This window comes from Anabas testudineus, chromosome 2 (assembly GCF_900324465.2).
Source record: "Anabas testudineus chromosome 2, fAnaTes1.2, whole genome shotgun sequence".
Taxonomy (NCBI): domain Eukaryota; kingdom Metazoa; phylum Chordata; class Actinopteri; order Anabantiformes; family Anabantidae; genus Anabas; species Anabas testudineus.
In genome coordinates this window covers 30,365,468-30,379,196 of record NC_046611.1, presented here as the reverse complement: position 1 = coordinate 30,379,196, position 13,729 = coordinate 30,365,468, and the positions used below count along the sequence as shown (strand labels likewise).

General features: G+C 39.8%; 2 protein-coding genes across 2 annotated transcripts; one reads left to right on the top strand and one right to left on the bottom strand.

Moving 5' to 3' along the window:
* Positions 1-5: 5 nt before the first annotated feature.
* On the bottom strand, positions 6-12,704 carry ift74 (intraflagellar transport 74). Its single transcript, XM_026361925.1, has 20 exons — positions 12,544-12,704; positions 11,659-11,792; positions 10,798-10,939; positions 10,437-10,485; positions 10,220-10,318; positions 9,343-9,403; positions 9,119-9,178; positions 8,912-8,973; positions 3,707-3,845; positions 3,316-3,378; positions 2,950-3,093; positions 2,711-2,751; positions 2,531-2,610; positions 2,196-2,249; positions 1,522-1,619; positions 1,318-1,444; positions 1,042-1,205; positions 835-960; positions 641-701; positions 6-472 (listed from the first exon to the last, which is right to left on the bottom strand). The coding sequence occupies exons 2-20, from the start codon at positions 11,785-11,787 to the stop codon at positions 357-359; spliced, it is 1,815 nt and encodes a 604-aa protein (XP_026217710.1). The 5' UTR covers positions 11,788-11,792; positions 12,544-12,704; the 3' UTR covers positions 6-356.
* LOC113163374 (leucine-rich repeat-containing protein 19) lies at positions 5,570-8,361 on the top strand. Its single transcript, XM_026361926.1, has 6 exons — positions 5,570-5,620; positions 5,740-6,017; positions 6,421-6,532; positions 6,772-6,862; positions 7,581-7,790; positions 7,922-8,361. Exons 1-6 carry the CDS (start codon positions 5,570-5,572, stop codon positions 8,260-8,262), a joined length of 1,083 nt encoding a protein of 360 aa, XP_026217711.1. The 3' UTR covers positions 8,263-8,361.
* Positions 12,705-13,729: the final 1,025 nt, after the last annotated feature.

Sequence of the window (13,729 nt, the reverse complement as noted above, 5' to 3'; positions counted from 1 at the left end):
ACTGCCTTGAATTTATTGTTATGTGACAGGACAGTGAAGAGTGAACTTCATGACCTACAATCAGAGAAACCAACACCAGTGATAATCTGCAGTTTAAGTACAAAACATAGTAAATACCTACAAACACTGACTAGACAAACGTATTGAGTGAAACAAGCAGCTAATAATGTTTACCACTAGAAACAAGTAGACGAGTGGCAAAATGTTGAATATCAGTGCTTTGTATCACGTAGCAGACCATAAACAGACAATCAGACTATCCTGTGTGCTGACCCACGCCAGTGAAGTGGGCTGTGATGCCTCCTTTTGTCAGACGGCAGACTGAGTGTTAAATAAAACCAACACTTGTCATGTGATTAACTCCTGTTGTTCTGCAGTGAGTCTACGAGGCTCTTGTTGTACTCAGCCACTTGTTGGGAGACGTTCTTCGCAACAGAGCCGTAGTCGCTCTCCTGGGATTTAGAAGCAATGACTGATGCCACAGTTTAGGAAAGATAACTACGGAGGCCCGTAGATAAAGCACAAACGTGTAAAACACAAATCCAGGAGTGGGACAGATTTGTTGTGTGTTGACATGATGACATGATGTTGAAATGATGAGGAACATTACAACAAACTAATTCAGGTTTCTGAAGGATACACTCTTTCATTACAAAGTTGTTCTGCTCCAAGTGTTGCCATTTCCTCTCCAGGTTGGTTAGCTACAACACAAAGTACACACACAATGTAAATGTCCCATGTCGTGGGGAAAGCAGCAGGTGCTTGTATAGTCTCCATGTGTAGAATAACGTTTGAAAGCTGTGAAGGTACATGTGATGTGTGACACTCTCTTACCTGAGCGTGAGTCTCGTTTTCTTGCAGTTTGGTCTTCAGAGCTTCATGTTTCTGATTCATCGTCTCCAGCAGCTGTTTGAATGAATCCTGACGCTGAGTCAGGGACACCCGGTCCTCCTGCAGCCTCTGTACCAGAAGAAGAAGAAACACATTCACTTGGGGATGTTGATGGAGTCCAGGTGATGTCTCCATCATGTCCTGCGTTACCTTCTTCTTCTCCTCGGCTGTGTGTCTCAGGGCGTCCAGGTCTCGGTAGGTGAGCAGCTCAGACTCCATGGTGCTGACGCGCTCCTTCAGAGTGCTGAGCTCTCCAGAGATCTTCCCCTCCAGCTGCTGCACCTTCTCCAGGTCCTGCTGCAGGCGCTGAGACTCTGGATGGTGACAGTTCACAAAGAGGCATTTGCTTGATGAGCATGTTTCTTCATTACTGGCGCACGTGTGTGTGTGTGTGTGTGTGTGTGTGTGTGTGTGTGTTTTACTAACCTGTTGTCAGTCCCCTGGCGGTGCTCTCTGATTGGACCACCTCTGTCTCCTTGCTGACCAGCACCTCCTGCATGTTCTTCAGCTCACTGGCTGTCACTGTATCCACCTGTCGCAGCCTCAACATGTTCTACACACACACACACACACACACTGTCAGTTGCCTGCTTTTCTCTGTCCATTTTTCACTTGTACCCTCCTTCTCACCCGGCTGCAGTGTTCCAGGAGGGAGACGATGTTCTCCTGGCTCTGTGCCATCTTGTCCTGCTCCTGAGCCCTCAAGTCCTCAAACGACTCCAGGAACCCTGGAACAAAAGACAACAACTATGATTGTGAGGTTTTCCATTAGTTTTGGCCCCTGCACTCAGAAAGGGTTATTGCACTACCTTTGTTTCATAATAGGAGGATGTTTTTCTACTGCATTGGTTTCTAACTCCACATCTAAACTTTTCTTTTGAAGGTTTATTTCCATCAGTAAAACCATCATAATGTTTTAAAAGCTACTGCTTGAGAAATGATAGGAATGTGAAAATAATATGTTAATATACTTGTGTGTAGGTGTTACTGTTGATTTTAGTGACATAGCTCTTTCAAAGTTCACCATCAGAACAGTTACCACCCTAACACAGGAGTGAACTATACTGTTAGCACCTTTAAGACGGGACAAGTCCCTCAGATACAGTCTATGACTAATACAGTAACTAATACAAGTCTGTTAAAGTAGTTTAGTGATAGTAACAACGTCAAGTCTCAGTTTCACCACCTAAATGTGATATTTAATGAAGGCTTTAAACGTCATACCCTCAGTATTATTCCATTTATTATCAAAGTTGACTACATAATATTAGCTATGTCTAGATCTACTCAAAAGTTCAACTTACGGTCAATGTCCTCCTCTTTCCTCTTCAGCTCCTTGTATTTCTGTTGACACTCCCCTTATGGAAAACAAGAACCAAAACTCAGACATATTAATTATTATTCAGGAGGCAGGAGTTCAGAAATAGGTCGAAGTTCAGAGAAACTAAAAATTTTGGTAGAGTTTGCACTAAAACATCAGGAACAGAAGGCCTTTAAATGCCTTTAAACAAGTGTTCCCATCATAATGTTCCCATCAATCCACAGGTAGGCAGGTAAGCACCAACCAAACAAAGCTCCAGCAAACTGCAGCACAGCAATGATCTACTGTAGAGTTCACAGCAGTCATCCAGCGTGTTACCCTGAGCTTCCTCTGAGTCCTGCTCGAGCTGGCGGATCTCTTCTGTGATTTGTCTGGTTCTGTCTCTGATCTCTGTGAGTCTGAATGAACACACACACACACACACACACAGCATTAAACAGAAGCATATATGTTTCACATTTACAAGCAAGTAATTAATGAACTGCTATAAATACATACTGTCTCTCCATGCTGGCGATTTCTTGGTTGTCTTCCTTCACCTAAAAAATAAAACACTTTAATTTTTTCTCAACCACCTCTCATCGACTCACCTTACGTCTGACAGACTCACCCTGAGGTCCTGCAGGGGACTGACTGCCATCATGCGTCAGCAGCACTAATGTTAAATCATTGAAATGGCTTTTGTTGCATCCTATCAGATGAACTATTTCAACTCTTCTATTCTTAATGAAGCTCACCTGTTTGAATAACTTCTCTCTCTCCTCCTGTGGGGAGCCCAGACTCTTGTGCTCAGCCTCCATGGCGTCACGCTTTGCCTCCAGCGCTGAAAGAGTCTCATGAAGCTGCACCACTTCCTGTTTTATTTGTGAGTGGGCCAGGTCCTGCACACAGGAAAAATAGACCTCTAGGTTGATTCTATGTACAAGTCACAGTCATTGGACCTTAAACTTGGTAATTATGTTTCAATTGGTTAATGCATCCATCCACTCATCTATGTATTGCTGCTCATCAAGGTCCAGGTCGTGAATGATTTCTTTCATACTTTGCCTGATGAGACCCTGTCCTCCATCCACACATTAACCCTTCTTTTCAACCCAACTCACTGCTTCATAGTCCTCCTTCTTCGTTACCAGAATGTCCAGCTCCTCCTGGAGAACAGTTAACTCCTACAAAACAAAAACAAGGAAATGTGGAAAAGGACATTTATTTAACCTGAAACCACAAACAGATGATCCTTGTTTATATGACACTGCCCCCCCACTTGAACCAGAGGGACCAGCTGTCTCTGTGGTGCCTTTGCCGGCTGTGTTTAATCCAATCCCAGATTGAGATGAATGGGGGTGTCTGCCTTTTTTCACACCTAGTAAAACTTGGTCTGAACAAGGCCCAAACAGATGATAGTTTAATGAGACACGTGATACAGTGATCAAGGTTCAGAAAATAATAACAAGACAGCAGTATTACAAAAACATTAGGAGAAATCCACCATTATACCTGTAGCAGCTCTTCATTGGTTGTTGCCATGGTGAAATATTTCTCTTGCTTTGCCGCTGACATTGACTGAACAACCTCATCAGCAACCCGCCTTTCCTTCCTAATCTCCTCTTCAATCGCCCTAATTGCCTCCTCTCTTCTGTGGAGCAAACATATAACAGGTTTTAGAAGTTTAAGTCACAGTTTTTAATTTCTGTTTTGCCATAATTTTAAATCAGCACAAAGAGGGACACGTGAAAAGGTCAGAGAGACGGAATAAATGAGGAAAGGCTTACAGTTACAAGCCCACAGACAATCTGCAGTTGAATGTGCCAAACGTTGGGTAAGCATTTAGTATGGAAACCCAGTAATTATGTGGAATTACGTCTTGGCCTATCACTGTCATATTGTCATAAATTTGTTGGGTCACATGACAGGAGACATCATTTTCTTGCCCTGAGACTGACCTCACATACCTTTGAGCTGATTTTAACTCCTATTAGTATAGTACATACTCTTCTCAATCTCCTGTCTATTGTACACTGCATTCGCTTGGGCTAAGTTTCGTCTAAACCCACTCCTTCTCCTTTCCTTCTTTCCTAAATCTGCTCCTCTTCCCTCTTGACTTTGTTGCTCTGTGTGTAGAATGTGAGGTATTTTCAACAAAAGATAAAAATCTCCTGAGAAAGAAAGAAAGGAGAGGAGATAGCGTTCATCAATCATAAATGGTTAGCTAGTACAGTGTCAGCTTTCAGGTTTTACAACAAGGAACAAAGGTTATTTGCTGTGCTGGCTCGATCGGAGTGACAGGTAAATACAAAACATCTTAGTGCACGTAGACGTACAGGTAAGTGCAGCTTATACTCCTATAGAATAACGAGAGAATAGGGTTAAACTCTGAGAACACAAACATGAAAAGAAAACAGCAGGTGAGGCAGATGTTGTTGTTCCATATGCAGGTTTAGGGTTATGTATGCAGCTTCCTTAAAAGGAACATGTCCGACACTTTAAAGAACTTTCCGTACTCCAAACTCTCCGTAAGATATTATAGATATATCAAAGTATCAAGTATCAAGTTGTATACACAAAACACATCAGCAGACTTGTCAATTCATAATATGTACACAGGAGACAAACAAGGAGCAGGACGTGATGTTCAGTGCAACATTTTGGCTTAATATCTGTAAACATACCTATGATAATGACCTTGACTAAATAGTCTGATTAAGGTGTTGATATTCCGTCACAGGATGCAGGATGTGACGGTCTGATCACTTTCTAAAATGCATATAAAATGAATTTACCCCACTGCTGCTATGCATGCTGCTCTTCTTTCAAACATGTTTTGTGCCAGTACAATAAATCAGCAATTTGATTATTACATGTATCAAACTAAAATACTTAACATTCTCTGTGTCTGCTGTCTTAAATGGGAGGATGTGTTTCTCTGATAATAAAATAAATTAAGATGACAAACATGGACATACATGTTTGTTGCAGCAGAGCTGAACACTGCTAAAATGATGCAGCAAGAAAGGTGGTTCTTGTCTTCTAGTTATTTGTGTGAATCACACAATTTGTGCAATTTGTAATGAACTGCAAACAACTTGGCAATAAATGTACAGACTGAATTAAGTGTAATCTGTGGTTTAGCACGTTTTACCCATAAAGCTCAACTCAAAGTGATGAAGTCGACAAACTGTAAAGCTACAGAAAGGTTATTTACAGACTGCTTGTTGGAGCTCAAAATTGAATACAATACAGCAGAAAAGCTATGGGAGGGATAGACAGGTAGACTCAGGTTACACAAACGAGTCTATGTTCTCTTCATAAAGTGGTGGTCACACCAAGTGTTCTCCATTTCTTTCTTTTTCAAGTAGGACAATGGAAAGGTTTCAACGATCTCTCCTATTGCTGTGGTTGACAGTAGTAGGAGCAGCCATGAATATACTGGCTGAGGCAGTGGAAGAGGATATACTGGTATGAAAAGATTTAGCTTTTATGATGATGTGGTTCTTGGATCCCACAGTTCTAATCGTCTGTATGTATGATAGTTAATCTCTGGTAATGACTGTAAATCCATCCAACAGGTAATGACCAACAAGGTTCTGAAGATCATTCCTCGTAGTAACAACAATTCTTCTGTTACCAAACTGGTGCTTGAGGAGAACCTCATTACTCTGAGTGAGGACGACCGACTAGCTCTGGCTAGTTATTCGGCTTTGGTAGAACTCCACTTGGATAGTAACCTGGTGACTGCTATACCAGCCAATTACTTCTCTGTAGTGCCAAACCTCAGAGTGCTATCTCTGTCCAAGAACAATATCAGCAGGTAAATAAAAAACGACTAACAAAGCTAAATATAGTGGAAATGTCAGATTCTTCAAGTAGTATGCAGTGTCATTCAAACGGATGATGCTGAGATGGGTTTAAAGCCGTCGAACCCTGTGTATCAGCACAACACCCAATGGTGCCTTAAATTCCCTAATTAGGTTAGGATATTGCAAAAAAAAAAAAAATAGTGTACAAAGCTGTTGTCAAGGAAAGCAGTGGCTACTTTAAGGATTCAACAATATGAAACATGTTTTGCTTAATTTACCAATTTTTTGCTTACTAAGATGTCTGATAATTGTCACTGCTGTTGTCCCCTCTGATGAAATGTGAGCAAATGATGCACCAGAGCTGGCATTCAGTAATTACTACAACTGATCGAAATAATGTGGGTGTTGTTACAGCCTGGATCCCAAGGCTTTCTCTAACCTAAGTGTCCTGACAGAACTGGATCTGTCCCACAACATGCTGACCAGTTTTCCTCCAGCCCTATTCAGAGGGCTTAATAATCTACAGGTAACCGCCAACTTGGTTGAGAAAAGTCTTTGACTTGTCTTAGTAAATCACCACGGTCTGAGCTATACTTTCAATCTGTGTCATTTGGCATAAATACATAAATTGAATATTTCAGAAATGAGGTAACATTCAAACTAAAACAACACCCTGTATATCTGATCAAGAAATGAGGTCCTCCAATCTAGCTGTGTGAACCAGGTAATTATTTAATCATTAACTGCATTATCTGCTCCCATCAGGTAGTGAAACTACAAGAAAACCCTTGGAATTGTTCCTGCCCACTGCTGATCAGTATTCAAGAGGTCAAAGAAGCAAATGTTAACATTGGTAACAATTTTAACTTAATAGTTTTAAAGTTTAGTAATGTGACTTCTTGTTCTGAGGTTCATTCTTTAGGGGTGGGTAAAAAGAGAGATGCTATAAAAGCTATACATTTAATATTACTCTAAACTAAAACACCAGCAAACTGCTCTTTGTTGACTGCTGGCTTATGCCATGTAGAGTACAAACTCTCATGGCTAATGTCAGCAGACGCAGCAACCAGTGAACAAACTCCACTCTATATAAGGGGTGTACAGATCAGTCTACACAGTATGGATATTACATGATGCACTGTTAAGTTTACACCTGACTCTCCTCTCAGTTTACTCTCAGCACTTCCTGTGAAAATAATCCCACCATCTGTGGAATATTAATTATATTAATATATTATTATATACAGGTTTTAGTGTAAGTTTCTCCCCCTTTTTCTTGTAAAACTTAAAATCCATTAGCCATGAAGTATAGAATACTATGCTGACCTCTAAAGGCTTGTACCAGTATGGTATTTCCAGTGATCTAGAAGTTTCTGTCAGGGTAGATTCATTCCTTCAAAGACATCCCTAATGCTGAATTCTAAACATAGAGTAACTAAGTATTTCAACCATAGAAACTATCAGCTATAACCTGCCACTGCTATGATAACAGCATTTAAAGAGAAGACATCTAACCTACTTAGCTAAGTAAGTTCTTATTAATGAAATTACCTCCATATGTAATGTTTGCTTTTAAGGACCAGAAGCCACCTGTGCTTTTCCAGAAAAGCAGGCTGGATATGATCTTTTCAACGCTACAGCTGTGTGTTACCCATCACAATTGCAAACCTTCACTAGAGACCCACAAAAATCACCAACACCGGTCAGATCGAGACAGTCTTTGGGCTCATCTACCGTGCTGACGACCACACTGTTGCCAAGTCATAACCACAGCATCAGTAAAGGTACAACAAAGAGAGAAGTAGATATGTTATTGTATTACAGTATGTACTGTATGTGGATGTACAAATTGACTATATTACAACATTAACACAATGGTCTCTTCTCCATATGTGCACCATACAACCCTAACCAGACCAGACTCCTGTGCTTGGTAACATATGGAAGTTCACAGTATGTGTTGGAGCATTAGCACTAGTCACCTCTATGCTCATCATATTTGCCATCAAGGGGCCTTCCTGGTACAAGCTTTACCACAACTACCGTCATCGGCTGCTAGACCAAAACAAGGATGAGGGGGAGGATGTTGTGTCAACGGATTTCTCAGAGAGATACCTTAAGCATCAAACATTCACTTTCAAGCAAGGCAATGGGCAACTAGAGGAAGAAGAAGATGATGGGGATGAGTATTTTGAGGATCCATACATTAAGAGAGAAGAGGTACATGAAGGAAAGGATAATTCACCAGAACCATGATGAAACACACATCAGCTTCAGTGACAAGAAGGCAGAAACTGCCTCACAGATATAGAAAATGTGTGTCATGCCTAAAAACCAGGTGATCAATGAGTATCCAAATAGAGGCAAACAAAAGATCATGATTTTTTTTTTTTTCTATCTGACTTGTTTTCTTTATTGTCCTGAACCTAAGAGTCAGGAAAACTCTTGTTTTAGTTCTGTGCCTATTACTGTGATTTTATGTTGTTTGACTTTTTAAGGTATCCACGCAAACCCCCTATACACAGTTAAGGATGTTTCTGCACCTCTCTGCTCCATTATGCACCAGGAAAGTGGTGCTGCATGCAACGACATACTCTTCACATACTTCATGAATGAAGTAAATTACCTAAATGAAACACAGCTGCATTTTCTTAACTTAAATCTGACAGAAATATCTAAAGCACTGGAGGATAATCTATACCATCTTGTATATAAATAGATGATAACACAAGGAAGTTCACATCATGTGTTTGAGTTTCAACTCAAACTTTGGCATACTAATACAAATCATTAAAAACATGTTTTTTAGAACATGCTTTCCGAACATAAACCTCTGCATAATTTCATGCAATGTGACTGCCTTTGAGAGAAGACAACAATAAAAATCATTAAAAAAAGTACTCACTCTCTCCTCTCGGTGAAGATGCTATCAATGCTTTCAGCCTCACTGTCATTCTGAGCTTTCAACTGGGTGGGAAAGAGCAAAGAACATAGAAGCACAGACAGTGTTCATTTAACACTGATGACTTTACTGTGTACAATCAACATGCTCCATCATATCTTGATTTCCGACATTTTGGATTTCAGGTGTCAGTTTACACAGTATACTTACAATGTTGTAATCGTTGATCATTTCCTCCATCTCTGTGTTGGTGTTTAGCTTGTCCACCAGCTGGAAATACAAACACAACATTAGAAATAAAGCATTTACAAGACTAGGCTACATACTGTATCTGCATCTGCATATCTGTATCTGAGTGTTTCTATACTCAGCCACCGTATAACAGAATTAGCTACCGTAAATAAAAGTTTAAAAGTATGTCTTCAATTGCTTACCATGTTGTAGTCAGCAAGCTGGCCTTGTAAATCCTTTATCTCTGCAGCAAGGCCTTCAGCTCTTATGGGGAAAAACAAAAGGTTAGTATCTGAAGATTTTTTACATGCTGTTACCCTATTTGTCTTTACCATATTAATCCGTTCTGCCCTCATTATTTGCATGTAATTTTGTAATATGGAACAAGTTAGATTTTTTTTGTCCAACACTTTCTGACTGGTAAAGAGATAATCTGTTTGGACAAAGTAATGAACATCACACAAATAACATAACTGCTAATCCTGACCAATTAGTCACAGTCACCTGCTGAGCTGCAGAAAGTGGTCATTTTTCAAATGAACTATTGTTATATATACTGTGAGATGTGGTTTTATTTGTTAAACATTTTGCCTCAAATCTGAATCACCATGCACATTACAGCAGTCTGAGGTAAGCAAGAATCAAGTGTGCATTTCTGCAAAAGATCGCCTTGTTTTCAATACAAATATTTGCTTTATGAAGAAATGTGTCATTTAGGGGATCAGTGTGGCTAGCTGATGCCTTTTTAATTGTTTCAACTGTTGTTTATGGCACAGATGAATGGGCTAATTAGTTGCAGACTGCATTCAATTCAATTCAATTTCATTTGTATAGTGCCAAATCAAAAGTCATCTCAAGGCACTTTACAGTGTAAGGTTTAAGACCCTACAAAGTAAAATTGAATAAAGAATTATATAGAAGTCTATAGTTTAAGAATCTTACACTGTAGTTATTTCTGTAGCACTCTTTTATAACCTTTTCTTTTCCTTTATCTATTTTGCTGGCTAATTATAATTACTTTCATCCTTTAAATCCCAAATTGTGCAGTGTCAGTGACAAACTAATAAAAACACCACTCACCTCTTCTCATAGGAGAGGTAGACAGAGTTCTCCTGGTTGTAGTTGTCAATCTCTTTGTGTAGTTTGCTGGTCTCTGTGGTCAACTCATTGATCTTACTTCTACAGCAAATATGAAGACTTACTTTTAAATGGTAAAACCAGCATGTGTTAAAAGGAACCAGTGCGGTAATGGCATACTGTGACAAATTTACCCATAAGGTGGCATTAAGAATCTTACCTGAGAAGGCCCAAGTAGTAGGACTTATCCAGAATCTGTCTCTGAGGTCCTTTTGTTGATGGGAAAAGAGGAAGTGAAGCCAAAGAGAGAAAGGTAAGACAATTCAATTCAATTTTATTTGTATAGCGCCAAATCCCAACAAAAGTCATCTCAGGGCACTTTACAGTGTAAAGTTGAGGACCTTACAAAATATAACTGTATACAGAATTATAGAGACACCCCAACGCTGATACAATGCCTGTTTTAACATGACTTACAGTAGCCTGTCTAACTCTCAGTGCACTCAGTTAACTAGGTTATAGTCTGCTTTCTCGTGTAAGCTGATTACTTGAAGTCCACCTAAAATTCAACTAAAACTTACCTTTCATGCCAGTCTTCATCCCACTAAGCCCCTGTTGGGTGACAGGCCTGTCAGTTACTTTGATCTGTGCAGACAGGACACCAGGGGTGGTGATGGGTATTCCACCCCTCATACCAGGATGTCCACTTGTACCTGGAACCATCTGTAATCAAAGTGGAAGATTAAAACTTAATGAGACTGTCTTTCTACTTGCTCAAGGCAGCATTTTATTAAACAATTGTACAACAGTTATGTAAAATGCTACCTAGGTAAATTTTAGGTTTACAATGAAACCTTTTTTGTACCAAAAACAATATAAACTTCCCTCCAGAAGTATTGAAAAAGTGAGGCCAATTCCTTTACTTTTGCTGTAGACTGAAAACATCTGGGTTTGATATCAAAAGATCAATATGAGACAAAAGATTAACATTTCAGCTTTTATTTCCATGTGTTTACATCTGGATCCGAACATAAGGCAACTTGCCACATAATCACATAATACTGTCAAATAATCCTGTATTTTTAATTGAGCTAAGAAGTGAAGTCAAACAATAGAGAAGGTGAAGCTGCACAAAGCACAAGAAATGCAACTGTTATGTAATGTAACTCTTGTTCAAGCATGCCTACATGTTGTTTTGAAGTTTAACAATTTAAGTATGTATTACTTGTTATTAACTATTGTTTTAAAAACTGTTAATTGAAAGCTAATTATCTAAAATGTGCGTTATTTATCTGTTTTAAAATGATTTACCAGAGGGTACTAACATATATTTGGCTTTCTGGGCATCCACTTTTCTAGCTGATATTCTGCTCGGGCTTTGCCAGCTGAAATTATCATCACGAAAAGAGTACTGACAAGTCAAAGCTAAATTGTTGACTTACCCCAGTTGCAACACGTATAGCTGTAGGAGGAGGTCGGATGGCCGTTGGGGGCCTTCCAGCTCCATGTACCACAGATCCGCTACGGCTCATTGGTCGGCCCATGCTTGATGGAGGCCTCTGGCTCGCCATGATGCCTAAAACACCAGAAACAATAATGTGTAGGAAATCAAACTTGTGGAACTGCTGGTTGGAAACTTCATACAAGCGGGTGTGTGCTTGTTAGTATGCCCACATCTCTACATTCTCTTTCTACACCCATCTAATGTGAGTAGAGCAGGACAGGAGGAGGTGACGGAGTGGGACATTGACCCTCAAGTGGAAGAGATCTTGAAGCTTGAATTCAAGAATGCAAATCCGTTCACAATTATTTGACTTTGCTTTTCACACAGTTTTAATTTCACGCATCTTGATATGAACTCTGTCTCAGCATCTGAATGGTGTCTAAGCTGTGTAACTAGCTTAGCGTTAGTTAGTACCGTGTGTATCAAAATCAACCACACTTATACAGTGATTTGCATCACGGATGTTAAGTCATACAATTCATAAGACAGTTCCTTCAAATCTGAGAAAGTAACGTCAACATTAACATTATTCAATTTGTTGTTACCAACATTGTAAGGTTTAGCTATGCAGCGTTTCCACATAGCTAACTTATTCTGTAACTTAGCGGATAACAATGAACCCAATGTAAAGTAAAACAGAACAATACGCGAACTATCGCTAAACTCGGCTGTTTTGAAAATACAATGTTAAGATATGTTCGCAATCACGTTTACCAAGGGGCCACCACGATTAGCTAGCAAATGTTCAGAGAAACCTTAGCAGAAACTCAGCTAGCTACTACAGTATAGCCCGAGTTAACGTCAGCTCGAATTTGTTTCGTACCTTAAAGTGAAGTGCTTTGCGGCCGTTTTTATTGACAGTCCAGGTCTGTAAAACGTCCAACTAAAGCGACTTTTCGGTTAGTTGGAGTAAAATGTTAAAACAATAAATCGGTGGCTAAACGAAATTCAGTAGCTGCGGACGGTGTTGACGTTGCCCCGGTAACCGTCTTCTTCTCTTGAATGAGGAAGCGCAGCGCTCACAGCATGTAGCGCTGCTTCTGCCCCCAACGTCCGACAGAGGAAAGTGCAGGAAAACCAAGAGTGAAGCAGGGTTTCTTACTAAGTTATCATGACTGGTTATTAACCATCACGGTTTAGATTGAGTTATTTGTACAAACATTGTTTATGTGCTACATATCTGCACTAGCATGCTCCAACGTGATCATAAAAAAGCTTAAAACGCCAGAGTGGGCTGAAAACCACTGAAAAAATAGACAGCACAAGTTTGGCTGGACATGAATCCTATAGGAGTGATTAATGAGATATCCGATAACAAGCGAGCACAGTATGTAGAGAATTATGGTAGTTTTCCTTTTCTTTCAGGACCCACTAGAGGTCAGTGTCTGTCTGCACTGAAGATGTGGGATCACAGCAAGCAAAGTGCCTCATTGATGCTGTACAGGCCTGTCCCCTGCTCATCTTACTGCTAATAACTTACAGGGTTTGGGATCATGTGATCATTTGTTTCCAAAAAATGTAGTTTAGGTTTTTAGTTGTGCCAACATGAATGCAAAAGCGGTTTCTAATGACCATTTAAACCTACAGTAATCAGCATGCACAACACACCACTGAAACAGAGAGAGTTTTAGTCGATTTTATTTCATGTTTAATAATCACATCACTAATTAACAAGTAATCACAATAAACACTTTTTTCCAAACCAAAAAAAAAAAAAAAAGAATAAAATGAAATGAAAAACAAAACAAAAAACACAAAAACAACGAGGAGGTTCTGCAAATAAGATAAGAAGTCACCCTAACACATCCTGCGGTTGTTTTTCAGCATGCTCTGCAGGTACAGGAGGTGTTCGTTAGCTAGTGTTACGCCTGCATGTCTGCTGTGAGTGCAGTAGCGGTGGATGAAGCTCTACAGCGCTCCTTGGGCAGATAACTGAGGAGCATTTATTACACAAGCCAAACCTGGCAGCTACAGTTAGTCTTAATTTCAAACCAGGATGTGTTGGGGTC